This window comes from Salvelinus alpinus, chromosome 27 (genome assembly GCF_045679555.1).
Source record: "Salvelinus alpinus chromosome 27, SLU_Salpinus.1, whole genome shotgun sequence".
NCBI classification, from domain to species: Eukaryota; Metazoa; Chordata; class Actinopteri; order Salmoniformes; family Salmonidae; genus Salvelinus; species Salvelinus alpinus.
Genome location: NC_092112.1, coordinates 34,772,659 through 34,786,643, shown reverse-complemented (window position 1 = coordinate 34,786,643; position 13,985 = coordinate 34,772,659). Strand labels below are relative to the sequence as shown.

The 13,985-nt window shown below is 44.4% G+C and overlaps 1 protein-coding gene across 3 annotated transcripts in view; it reads left to right on the top strand.

Moving 5' to 3' along the window:
- The window catches only part of brf1b (BRF1 general transcription factor IIIB subunit b), a 134,034-nt gene that overhangs the window by 21,004 nt on the left and 99,045 nt on the right, over positions 1 to 13,985 (top strand). For 2 of the 3 annotated variants that reach the window (XM_071370415.1, XM_071370414.1), the window contains exons 3-5: positions 419 to 499; positions 7,596 to 7,769; positions 12,251 to 12,282. In XM_071370415.1, the coding sequence (XP_071226516.1) occupies positions 419 to 499; positions 7,596 to 7,769; positions 12,251 to 12,282 (287 nt within the window). Of the gene's footprint in view, positions 1 to 418; positions 500 to 7,595; positions 7,770 to 7,853; positions 11,726 to 12,250; positions 12,283 to 13,985 lie in introns of those variants that run through there. The other variant, XM_071370417.1, reaches the window with a different exon arrangement.

Below are 13,985 nucleotides of genomic sequence, written 5' to 3'. Positions count from 1 at the left end.
CTCTGAGATTTAGAACGCAAACAAACTTATTCTGTAAATGAACATTGTTTTGCCAATGCTGATTAAAAATAAACTAATTCAAAATAGACTAAATGTTTGGTAAAATATATGGGCTCTCTTCAAATATGCTGAGTGGTTAGCAATTTTGTAGTTATAATTTGCAATAATGACTTTTTAATTTGACAGAACATTTTTGTCAGCTCTTTTGTGTTTGACATCAGAAAGGCGAATGGCTTCAGTGGCATTAGCCAGGTAGGTGCTTTTACACATTGGTAGTGGATGATTATATTCACCCCAATACAATGACAAGTGCTTTGAGTACCTGAAAAAAAATCTATTTTTGTGATTGTTATTATTATTATTTTATTTTGTAATATTAATATTATTATACATTTTGAATATATGAATCTCCTTCCAGGTCCAGTGAAAGCCCCAGTCCTTGGTACTGGGTTCCACACCAGCCTTGGAAAAGAGTCCCGTGCTCAGACGCTGCAGAACGGTGAGTCCTGAACTAAACCCACCTCTCTCCTTCTCAAAACAGCTGGGGCTTGTTCAGCATATTGGAGATAGAAGTGCAACACATAGAGTGGACATGATTCACTATTCCAATTAATATACATTCTTGGGCAAATTCTGCCAATTAAGACCTATTTTCACTTAATGCATTGATGTCAATGGGAGATTAAGTGAAAATGTTACTTAAATGGAATTTGGGATTCACACCTGTATGCATAACTCTTTATCTGGGGACCTGTTCAAGCAGGAAACTGAATGATTGGTTGTGAAATTAACCAGGATGTTTTTGGTCTCATTTGGTCTGTTATCATATAAAATCTGAGATTACATTTTGGGAAGTTGGTTTACTTGACAGTTTCATTTCCAATCATTGTATAGAAGACAGTTTTATGGAGAGGCTAGTTTGGTGCATGTCTCAAATTGGTGTGTGTGTGTGAGAGAGAGAGGGAGAGAGATAGAGAGTAGCCAATAAAGCCCTTGAAAGAGATAGAGAGAGAGAGGTTTGATGAGAAATTTTCCCGGCCTTGAGGATTTATAGTTTGTGGTGATCACTGTGAACAAGTACATACCTGTGAGAGAACACTGTGTTCTCAGAGCACACTCCACACCTGGACCAACACACACACACACACACACACACACACACACACACACACACACACACACACACACACACACACACACACACACTGTCCCTCTCTCTCACATGCACTCACTCACTCACTCACTCACTCACTCACTCACTCACTCACTCACTGTCTCTCACACACACACACACACACACACACACACACACACACACACACACACACACACACACACACACACACACACACACACACACACACACACACTGTCTCTCTCTCTCTCTCTCTCTCTCACATGCACACTCACTCACTCACTCACTCACTCACTCACTCACTCACTGTCCCTCTCTCTCTCACATGCACACACACAAACCTTACATTCACTTATTCACACGCACACACGCACACACGATCCACATCTAATCCGACACTCTCTGCCATCCAAACACACAGGATGAAACTCTCCTGAGACTGAGGGGAGCTAGTGGGGCGGGGATACACACACAGAAACACATACACACGCACGAGTAGTCGCGTAAAAACACGCATGGGTAGTTGCATAGGCATATGTACGCATATACACATACACACACACAGGTTCCAGAATAGAACGATTAATGCTCTTAAAAGCTTTTTGGGTTATTTCTGGTGATGGGTTGAATGGTTCGCTGACACTGGTGACCGGCCTTCACTCCACTCTGCATTCCAGACCAACCTGCCTGACACACAAACACACAAACACACACACACACACACACACACACATATATACACATATCCTGTGCGCATGCACATCCAACTGACATACCAGTATGCGTGAACACATGTAAATCACATTTTAATGGTCGCATACAGATATTTAGCAGATGTTTTTGCGGGTGCAGCAAAATCCGTGTGTTCCTAGCTCCAACAGTGCAGTAGTATCTAACAATTCACACAAATCTAAAAGTAAAAGAATGGAATTAAGAAATAGTAGGACAAGCAATGTTGGAATCCGGAGTATATATATGTATATATGTATAGTACCAGTCAAAAGTTTTTACACACCTACTCATTCAAGGGTTTTTCTTTATTTGTATTATTTTCTACATTGTAGAATACTAGTGAAGACATCAAAACTATGAAATAACACATATGGAATCATGTAGTAACAAAAACATGTGTTAAACAAATCAAAATATATTTTAGATTCTTCAAAGTAGCCACTCTTTGCCTTGATGACAGCTTTGTACACTCTTGGCATTCTCTCAACTAGCTTCATGAGGTAGTCACCTGGAATGCATTTCAATTAACAGAGCAAAAGCAGCTTTATCACATTTACATAAGTATTCAGAACCTTTACTCAGTTGAAGCACATTTGGCAGTAATTACAGCCTCGAGTCTTCTTGGGTATGACGCTACAAGCTTGGCACATCTGTATTTGGGGAGTTTCTCCCATTCTTCTCTGCAGGTCCACTCAAGCTCTGTCAGGTTGGATTGTGAGTGTTGCTGCACAGCTATTTTCATGTCTCTCCAAAGATGTTTAAGTCCAGACTCTGGCTGGGACAATCAGAGACTTCTCCCGAAGCCACTCCTGCGTTGTCTTGGCTGTGTGCATAGGATCGCTGTCCTGTTGGAAGGTGAACCTTCATCCTAGTCTGACGTTCTAAGCGCTCTAGAGCATGTTTTCATCAAGGATCTCTGTACTTTGCTCCGTTCATCTTTGCCTCACTCCTGACTAGTCTCCCAGTCCCTGCTGCTGAGAAACATCCCCACAGCATGCTGCCACCACCATGCTTCACCGTAGGGATGGTGCCAGGTTTCCTCCAGACGTGACACTTGGTATTCAGTCCAAAGAGTTCAATCTTCGTTTCATCAGACCAGAGAATATTGTTTCTCATGGTCTGAGAGTCTTTAGGTGCCTTTTGGCAAACTCCAAGCTGGCTGTCATGTGCCTTTTTTCTGAGGAGTGGCTTCCGTCTGGTCACTTTACCATAAAGGCCTGATTGGTGGAGTGCTGCAGAGATGGTTGTCCTTCTGGAAGGTTCTCCCATCTCCACAGAGGAACTCTGTCAGAGTGACCATTGGGTTCTTGGTCACCTTCCTGACCAAGACCCTTCTCCCCCAATTGCTCAGTTTGGCCTGGAAGCCAGCTCTAGGAAGAGTCTTGGTGGTTCCAAACTTCTTCCATTTAAGAAGGATGGAGGCCACTGTGTTCTTGGGAACCTTCAATGCTGCAGAAATGTTTTGGCACCCTTCCCCAGATCTGTGCCTCGACACAATCCTGTCTCGGAGCTCTACGGACAATTCCTTCAACCTCATGGCTTGGTTTTTGCTCTGACGTGCACTGTCAACTGTGGGACCTTATATAGACAAGTGAGTGCCTTTCCAAATCATGTCCAATCAATAGAATTTACCACAGGTGGACTCCAATCAAGTTGTAAAAACATCTAAAGGATGATCAATGGAAACAGGATGCACCTGAGCTCAATTTCGAGTCTCATAGCAAAAGGTCTGAAGACTTACTGTATGTAAATAAGGTATATCTGTTTTTCTTTTTAATACATTTGCAAAAATTTCTAAAAACCTGTTTTCGCATTGTCATTATGGGGTATTGTGTGTAGATTGATGAGGAAACATTTTTATTTAATCAATTTTAGAATAAGGCTGTAACGTAACGAAATGTGGAAAGGGGTCTGAATACTTTCCGGAGGCACTGTATGTTCAGCAATAGTTGAATAGGATGGCCATGAATAAAACATACAGTATATACATATGAAGTGTGTCAAACAGTGTGTAAACATTATTAACGTGACCAGTGTTCCATGTCTACGTACATAGGGCAGCAGCCTCTAAGGTGCAGGGTTGAGTAACCGGGTGTTAGCCAGCTAGTGACAGTGACTAAGTGCATTGCAGGGTACTGGGTGGAGGCCAGCTGGTGATGGCTATTTAACAGTCTGATGGCCTTGAGATAAAAGCTGTTTTTCAGTCTCTCGGTCCCAGCTTTGATGCACCTGTACTGACCTCGCCTTCTGGATGATAGTGGGGTGAACAGGCCATGGCTCGGGTGGCTGAGGTCCTTGATGATCTTCTTTGCCTTCCTGTGACATTGGGTGTCCTGAAGGGCAGACAGTGTGCTCCTGGTGATGCGTTGGGCTGACTGCACCACCCTCCGGAGAGCCCTGTATTTGCGGACAGTGTAGTTGCCTTACCAGGCGTTGATACAGCCCGAATGGTGCATCTGTAAAGGTTTGTGAGGGTCTTAGGGGCCAAGCCAAATTTCTACAGTCTCCTGAGGTTGAGTGTGTATGTTTGTGTGTGTATGTTTGTGTACAGTCATACTCACTCACTTGCTCATAAACAGTCATTAGTAACCATAACTGAGTTTGTTACCGTCAATAGTTGAGTGTATCTTTGATTGTCACACTAATCATTACTTATACAGCTCTCATACTTTTTTTTGTCTTTTGTCTCTAATTTTTTGCTCCAATTTAGTTTCAAGTTTTATTTGTCACATTCTAAAGTACAGTGAAATGCTGAACTTGCAAGCCCTACCCAACAGTTTTCAATATCAAATAGAATAAGTAATAAAAAAAAACACAAGAAATAAGAAAGGAATCTATAGAGTCCATGATTGTACTAAATGTATAATGTGCAGGGATACTGGAGTATTTGAGGTAAATATTTACATGTAGGCAGAGATTACGAGAAAGTGACTGGTAGCAGGAATATATAAATACTTATGGTAATATAATAATGGTAATACATGTAAACAGGAGTAATAGTGACCAGTAGCAGGATATATAGATAGATAAATGGTAATGGAAGTCAATAATCAATGAACAGCAGCGAAGCGGTAATAATGAATCTAATCAATAATAATTTTAGCAGCAGCGTTGTTGTGAGGGAGAGCAGTAGTGTGTTATCCATTTAGCAGTCTTATGGCCAAAGGATAGAAGCTGTTTAGGAGTCTGTTGTTCTGAACCTTGATGCACCTGCCAGACGGAAGCATGGAGATTAAGAACAGTCCATGTCTCTGGTGGCTGGAGTCTTTGGCAATTTTTCAGGCCTTTCTCAGACACTGCCTGGCATGTATGTCCTGGATGGGCCGTCCGCACCACCTTCTGTAGGGCCTTCCGGTCGAGGGTGGTGCAGTTGCCATACCAGATGGTGATACAACCAGTCAGGATGCTCTCGATGGTGCAGCTGTAAAAGTTGTTAAGGATCTGAGGGGTGAGAGGACCATGTTAAGTCCTCAGGGATATGGACACAGAGGAATTTGAAGCACTTGACCCTCTCCGCTGCTGCCCCGTCAATGTGGATCAAATCAAACCAAATGTTATTAGTCACATGCGCCGAATACAACAGGTGTAGACCTTACAGTGAAATGCTTACTTACGAGCCCCTATAACCGACAGTGCAGTTTCAAAAACTAGCCATTTGACTAGATGTTAAGGAGTCTAATGGATTGGGGGTAGAAGCTGTATAGAAGCCTCTTGGACCTAGACTTGGAACTCCGGTACCGCTTGCCGTGTGGTAGCAGAGAAAGCAGTCAATGACTAGGGTGGCTGGAGTCTTTGACAATTTTTAGGGCCTTCCTCTGACACCGCCTGGTATAGAGGTCCTGGCTGGCAGGAAGCTTGGCCCCAGTGATGTACTGGGCCGTTCGCACTACCCTCTGTAGTTTATTGCGGTCGGAGGCCGAGCTGTTGCCATACCAGGCAGTGATGCAACCAGTCAGGATGCTCTCGATGGTGCAGCTGTACAACCTTTTGAGGATCTGAGGATCCATGCTAAATGTTTTCAGTCTCCTGAGGGGGAATAGGTTTTGTTGTGCCCGCTTCATGACTGTCATTGTGTGCCTGGATCATGTTAGTTGTTGGTGATGTGGACACCAAGGAATTTGAAGCTCTCAACCTGCTCCACTGCAGACCCATCGATGAGAATGGGGGTGTGCTCAGTCCTCTTTATCCTGTATTCCACAATCATCTCCTTTGTCTTGATCACATTGAGGGAGAGGTTGTTGTCCTGGCACCACATGGCCAGGTCTCTGACCTCCTCTCTATAGGCTGTCTCGTTGTTGTCGGTGATCAGGTGTTGTGCCATCTGCAAACTTAATGATGGTGTTGGAGTCATGCCTGGCGTGCAGTCATGAGTGAACAGGGAGTACAGGAGGGGGCTGAGCACGCAACCCTGAGGGGCCTCTGTGTTTAGGATCAGAGTGGCGGATGTGTTGTTACCGACACTTACCACCTGGGGGCAGCCCGTCAGGAAGTCCAGGATCCAGTTGCAGAGGGAGGTGTTTAGTTCCAGGGTCCTTAGCTTATTGATGAGCTTTGAGGGCACTATGGTGTTGAACGCTGAGCTGTAGTCAATGAATAGCATTCCCACATAGGTGTTACTTTTGTCCAGGTGGGAAAGGGTAGGTTGGAGTGCAATAGAGACCTCATCATCTGTGGATCTGTTGGGTCGGTATGCAAATTAGAGTGGGTCTAGGGTTTCTGGGATAATGGTGTTGATGTGAGCCATGACCAGCCTTTCAAACCACTTCATGGCTACAGACGTGAGTGCTACGAGTCGGTAGTCATTTAGGCAGGTTACCTTACTGTTCTTGGGCCCTATGGTTGTCTGCTTAAAACATGTTGGTATTACAGACTCGGACAGGGAGAGTTTCAAAATGTCTGTGAAGACACTTGGTAGTTGGTCAGCGCATGCTCAGAGTACACGTCCTGGTAATCTGTCTGGCCCTGCGGCCTTGTGAATGTTGGGTGTGTTCACCCGTCCCTGTTTCCTGTAGTCCACAATCAGCACCTTGGTCTTGCTGACGTTGAGGGAGATGTTAATGTCAATTGAGACGGGTTAATTGATAGCCTAACACAAATATATCCTACTGCGGGGAATGGACCTGAACATGCATATTTTTTATAGTAAAGGCCTATGTTTGTGTTTGGACTAGAGTTGCTGTATACAGTATGTGTGTTCTGTATTACCATCTGTGTGTTCATGGATTTTGCTTATTTGCGCGCGTGTGTCTGTGTGTGTCTGTGAGTGTGTATGTGTTTGCAAGCATACGTGTGTGTGTGTGTGTGTGAGGCTGTGCTGCAGATGACTTCTCTCTGGTAAGTACACAGCTGTCTGTCTCTCTCTCTGCCTGGGAGAAGCACAGGGGCGGTTTGTCAAGCCCTATTAACAGGGCCTGTCTGCCCCGCTCTCGCGCTCATGTCATCACCGCTGCTGGCAACCCAAAACACTAGTAGTCTAGTGTGTGTGGGTGTACTATTTATCCGTGTCTGTGCATATGCGTCTGTGTTTGTGTGTGTGTGTGTGTGTGTGTGTGTGTGTGTGTGTGTGTGTGTGTGTGTGTGTGTGTGTGTGTGTGTGTGTGTGTGTGTGTGTGTGTGTGTGTGTGTGTGTGTGTGTGTGTGTGTGTGTGTGTGTAAGTTACGCCTACCCATGTGTGTGTAACTATTTACCCTAACGTGTGTGTGTGTGTGTGTGTGTTTCGGTCCACAGGCAAGCGGCAGATCCACAACCTGGGCAGCCAGCTGCAGCTCAACCAGCACTGCCTGGACACGGCCTTCAACTTCTTTAAGATGGTGGTGAGCAAGCACCTGACGCGCGGACGCAAGATGGCGCACGTCATCGCCGCCTGCCTCTACTTGGTCTGCCGAACTGAGGGCACGCCCCGTATCCTTGGGACTGGGACCACACCCCCTGCTACCCTAAAGGGGGCCAAAGGGGGAGATTGTCTTTTACCAAAGGGGGTTGGGGGGACGGTGTTTCCAAGGCATATCAATGGTTACAGATTAACGTGTGTGTGTGTTTTTGAGTACTGTATGTGTGAAAGAAAGGGTAATCTCTGTTAACCCAGAAGTACAATCTTTGGTCAGCTGCATGATTAACTGTTTTCATATGTGTTAGAAATTCTGACAAAAACAAAGTTTCCACCCTCGCTAAAGGAAACTAATCTGTGTGGGTACATGCGCAAAGCACTCGAGGTGAAGCACCGCCTTCGCCCAATCCAGATACATCAAAATAACCAGTGACAAAAACCGGAACTAAGGCTGTTCGTTATCTCTCGCATCTCATTCAGTCCCGGCAGATTCTTCGGTCTACACGCAGAATCTGCCCACGGGAGATTAGAGGAAGGGAGAATGATAATATTTGTGACGTATTGTCTGTGTGTGTTATTGTGGATGTGTGTATTTGTGGATGTGTTTGTGCATCCATGTGTGTAATAGAGAGGGTGTGTTTGTGAGTTATTGTGGATGGATTCTCAGCACGTGCTTCTACACACCCATCTCTTAGAGACCCATTATTTTCCGATCAGGTCCAACGACACACCTCCCAATTCCAAGGCCGCAGAAGACCAGGAATGTTTACCGCAGCGTCCAGATCAAACCACTCAGTGATCAGAATGCATTATAAGCTTCCCCTCTCCCAATTATATCCTTAACCATTAGTGGAGGAAATGCAAAACTGACCCAAGATCAGTGTCTACTAGGGGCAACATCACCCTACTCCAGATTATAAATCACATAGGCTGCGTTTACACAGGCAGCCCCCATTCTGATCTTTTTTCACTAATTGGTCTTTTGAGGAAGCTCATCTGCTTTCTGTTGGTGTCGCGTTGAGGAAGCGCCACTCCTGCCCTCCCACCTCTTCCCATAAGAGCCATTACAGTTATAGTTCCACAACCTTGAGGATGTCATCAGCGTTTTAGTTATTGCTGTTAAACGGTGGAGAGTGGAACAACAAATGTTTTTCTCAGGTGCGACAGTGTGGACGAGTGTAAAGCAAGCAAAGGTGTAAGTTTGGTGAAACTGTTGTCATAAAGGGAGGCCATCTTGTCTGTGTGAGGAATAATATATAACAATATAATATATGCCATTTGGCAGACATTTTTATCCAAAGCGACTTAGTCATGTGTGGATGCATTTTGAGTTGTGGCCCCAGTGGAATTGGACCCATTATCCTTGGCGATGCAAGCGCCACACGACCACCATAAGTAATTCTACATCAGAGGAGGCTGGTGAGGGGAGGACGGCTCATATTAATGGAGTGAATGGAATGGAATCAAACACATGGAAACCAGGTGTTTGATGTGTTTGAGACCATTCCATTAACTCCGTTCCAGCCATTACTATGAGCCTGTCCTTCCCATTTAAAGTGTCACCAGCCACGACTGATCTACATCAAGGATATTCAAATATAAGCCTGAAGGTCTGGAGTACCGCTGTTTTTCTTCCTCCCATGGAAGTGAATTGATTAAGGTCGCACAGATTGGGCAGAGATTCTACTCACCCTGGTCGTGCTCAGTAGTACCTTTTGCAAAGTAACATGAAAGTCTTCTTATTGACCATTGACCAGCGTTTTCTTCATATGTGTGTGTGTGTGTTTGCATGGACTCTTTTAGAATGACAAGGGGAGGACCATATACGCTGTAGATTATCTTCTATTTACAGTCAACGGAACCACATATGGTTAAGTGATGGGGAGAAAGGAATTACTGTACCTTACAGTGACTTGATGATGCCTGTATCTGGCCTACCTCTAGCCATCCCTCTCAGGTCGCTGTGTCCTGCTTCAGGGTATAGCACCACCACATCACTATTGGTGTTAGGTTCACAGTGTAGTGATACTAAGTCTTCATTTGTCACTTCAGCAGTCCAACCCGGGTTCTGTACCACTGTAACGTTCAAGGCCTGTACTAAAGAGCAATGTGTTTGTGTAACACCAGAGAATCTCACCAGTTGTCTATGTATTGTGGCGTTGCTGAGAGAAGGGTGCACCTCTTTCCTTGGGGGTTAGGCCGGGTTTGGGTTGGGCTCCTCCGATTAGTCACAGGGGACTCAGATAGAAAGATACAGGTCCTCAGGGGCTTCATTCAATCCTATTGATTTACACACAACCACACCCTTTTACTAGACTACAATACACACAGGCAACCGTTGAAGGGAACTGTCTAGCCTTATCTACATGGATTCATCCAGTAACATTGACACCACTCGCCCAAAGGCGAATGCGTTATACAGGATTGTCTAACCTATCACTCTCCTTGATATTGCTATTCAAATCCTCAGTGGATTCGAACTACCCAAAGAGTCCATTGGAGAAGAACTATCAATGCAACAATACAAGGTACAATTCCTAGTTTTTTTTCTCGTGGACCACTTCGGAAATAAGCGTTTTCATTAATGCTTTCTGGGAACAAATACACATCTCGTCGCTGTCCTATTATTTTTAACGGCAAAACAATTTTATCACTAACCCAAAGTGTAAAAACATTGCCCCATGCCTGTCCGACCCTCTTTGAAAGCGAGCTATGGGCAACTGACAGTACTATGATACTGGCAGGGGAACCCCCTACTTGTGAGTGATTGACTGCATCTCAAATGGCACCCTATTCCCTATATACATGTTGGTAATTTAGCAGACACTATTATCCATCGTAACTTACATTAGTGCAGGTGTGTCAAACAGTTTCTTCTGTCCAGCTCGTTAATAATCACTATGCACAGTCAATGGACCTACATTCATAAAGTTTATTGAAATCACTCGACAGTCAGGGAGCATAAAAAATTCCATAAATGATGGAAAGAGGAAAACATTTTTGCAAATTTTGACAGCAAAGACATATAGCACATTTTCAGTGCAACCCTCTGGAACTCATTGAAGACCGAATTTAGTTAAATTAGTTAAACACCCCTGCATTAGTGCATTCATCTTAAGATATCTAGGTGTGGCAACAAAATATCACAATCGTAGCAAGTACATTTTCCGTCAACAAAGTAGTAATCAGTGCTAGTAGGAAAATATAAGTACCTCCACTACTTTTGACCAAGGCCCATAGGGCTATCTAGGGAATAGGGTGCCCTGGTCAGAAGTAGTGCACTATGTAGGGATAGGGTGCCATTTGGAACACATCCCTAGTGTGTGAGGTTTAGCGACGGTCTGCATTATCTGTCGAATGGCGGCGGAACTATCAGATTATCCCTTTCTGTGGCGCTAATCTAATCTCACCCCGCTGAGATTAATGGACCCTGTAATCTCTCCGCCGGCCACACGTACTATGTGTGTGTCACCTCAGGTGTCTGTGTATCCGTGTGTGTGTTGCTCAGGTACGAGCGTGTGTGTAGGTCAGAGGGTGGATGGGAAGTGTGTGTTTTCAACTGGCATTTGATTGTTTTCATGTAGCCTATCCGTTGTGTGTTGGTTAGTGTGTGTGCGCGCGTGTTTTTCGGCTGTTTGTAATGGTAAATAAGAGGTTGGTCAGGTGTGTGTATAGTAGTCGTGTACACTAGGTATGTAGTAATTTATAATATGTGTTTCTGTTCCAGGTGTGTGTTTGTGTTCCAATTAGGAATGTATGTTCCAGTCTGTGTGTGTGTCTGTGTGTGCTTGCACACTTCCGTCCATTCACCGCGTTGTGAGGTGAGCGTCAGCCGACAGTCTTCCCGAGTCAATCCACTTCGCTCCCTCTGTCCCGTCTCTAGGTGAACTCGTCTGCAGGTTGCTAGGGCGGAGCTGAGGCACTGCGGGACCAGTTCTATATTTAGCCGCGCATCGGCAGCCGAAGGGGCCAAGCATCAGGGGAGTTTGAGTCACCCGATGCTTGACTGCAGAAAGACCCCGGCATCAACGTATGCACCGTCTCACTCACCGTAGTAATTGGCAAAAAACAAACCTAATGCACAATTCTAAGGCCCTAGACTTACTTACTTGTCCTGAACACTGGATTTCATGTTTTTACATTATTTTCAGTTTGAAAGGACGGCATTCTCTTTTTAGAATTTGTTTTCTCAGTTTTGTTGATGGAAAAGTACATTGCACCTCTTACTTATTAGCATTATTAAGCATACATTTTTTTAGGTCATTCTTAGAATGTTATGACAGGTCGATTTGGGCCATTTCGGCAAAAAACATAAATAATTAAAATAGCCTTTGGCTTGTAATAATGTTGTGTACTTTGCTCTGAACAGTATTTGTAAGTGCTGAACCCATTGAGAAATGGGTCATGCTACTTAGTTCATATAGTACCCCACAGTTTCAGACCATTTATTTTCTGTTTAGTGCCTACTGAACACAACCATGGTGTATCTCTGTTCTTTGCGGTAAAGCCCTTGTTGCTGTCACCTTTCCTTCCTTAACGCTCCTTCCCTCTTCAGACATGCTTCTGGACCTGAGTGATCTCCTACAGGTACGTTTAGTCTCTGTCTTCGTCCATTACGATTCTCTACCCTTCATTTAAAAGCATTGGATTGGTGAAAGCATGGCTGGAGGGAGTTCCCACCTTATTATTGGCACCAGTCAATTTCTTTTAAATCCATAAGGGGTAGTGCTCGAGTGTAGACATTGTGAGAGGGGTAGAGAAATGGAATGTAGCCACGCAGGACAAACATTCAGGGAAGTAAGGTAAAGGTTGCCTTTAACTACTGATAAAGTGTCACTATTGGGACTACTCCATTGGATCCATTATACAGCACAGACTAAATCATGCACAGCTCTCAAATATTTGACATATGTATTTGACCCAGGGGCTGTATGTATGACGTGTCTCAGAGCAGGAGTGCTGATTTAGGATCCTTTTAGCTTACAGTGAATAAGATTGCATGGGCGGGGGCTGATCCTAGATCAGCACTCCTAGTCTGAGATGCTTAAAACATACGGCCCCAGGCGATATGTGATATCCACATACTAATGCCATTGGGTATAGCCTCATCACAATGAATGATGTGGTCTGCAGGGAGTGTGACACAAGCAAGTCAGCTGACCACCAAATTAAACAACTGAACTGCCTACCAAAAATGAAAAACCAAATGATATGCAGATTAAGGACATTTTAAATCTCAGATCCGTCATAACCAAACCATTTTCATTTCAGCTCCCAAAACATAATTAAATGTATGAAGAACAAAGTCCTAATTTCCCATGGGGTATCTAGCCACTAGAGTACAGAAAGAGTATGTCAATTCAATGCAGGGAATTTAATGTTCAGTTGTTGGGTCCCTGGGGGAAGCGTTTCTATCCGACACAGCTGGCGCAGTGCAATATTTTTACCCCCAGTCCAGGCCAGCTGTCCTGGGAGCACGGCCCCCACCCTAGACTCACCCCTGTTTGGTATTGGAAGGCCGTGGTCAGGCCAGGGTGGCAAGGGTGGAGCCTCTCCAGAAATATGCCACCAATGCACTGAATCCTTAGCGTGGTCCCAGATCTGTTTGTGCTATATAGCCCACTCCCATAGTGGCTGTCATGCCATTGATGCCAAACAACAACCATATGACTCTACAAGAAAGCACAAAACAGATTTAAGACCAGGCTACAAAATCGTCAGTGCTATGTGGCCCTGGTCCACCGAGTGGGTCCTAAGTCGCCCATAGACACTGATCTGGGAACAGCTGATGCACCCCATAGCCTAACCTTAACCATTACCCGGGGAATACAAAATTGACCTTAGATCAGTATGTACAGAGTGTGTGCAACTTCTCATGACACTGGGGGCTAAGGCACAGGGTAGAAGGGTTTTGAGTAATGTGCCCTTCACCCCCCTACACACTTTATATCTATGAACATAATATAAACATACTTTCTCTACCTACTCCAGTTCCATATACAATTCCTAAATTGTGCTGCTTTGAAATTGAATTAACTTTCATATGACTGCAACTATTAAGCTTTAAATGATAATTAGCTGACAGCAAAGCAATCTTCCTTCCTTGTAGAAATCACTGATCTGCCAAGGTTTGATTGGACAAAGTAATTGGAAACATTACCATCACTTATCCACCCATGTAGGTACAGATAATTGATTACCTCAAGGAAGGAAGGATGTGTTTCAAAATGATTGGAACAGGGGCCAAGGTCTTGTTTGAATACTTTAAAAACAACCTTCCTTCCTCCGTT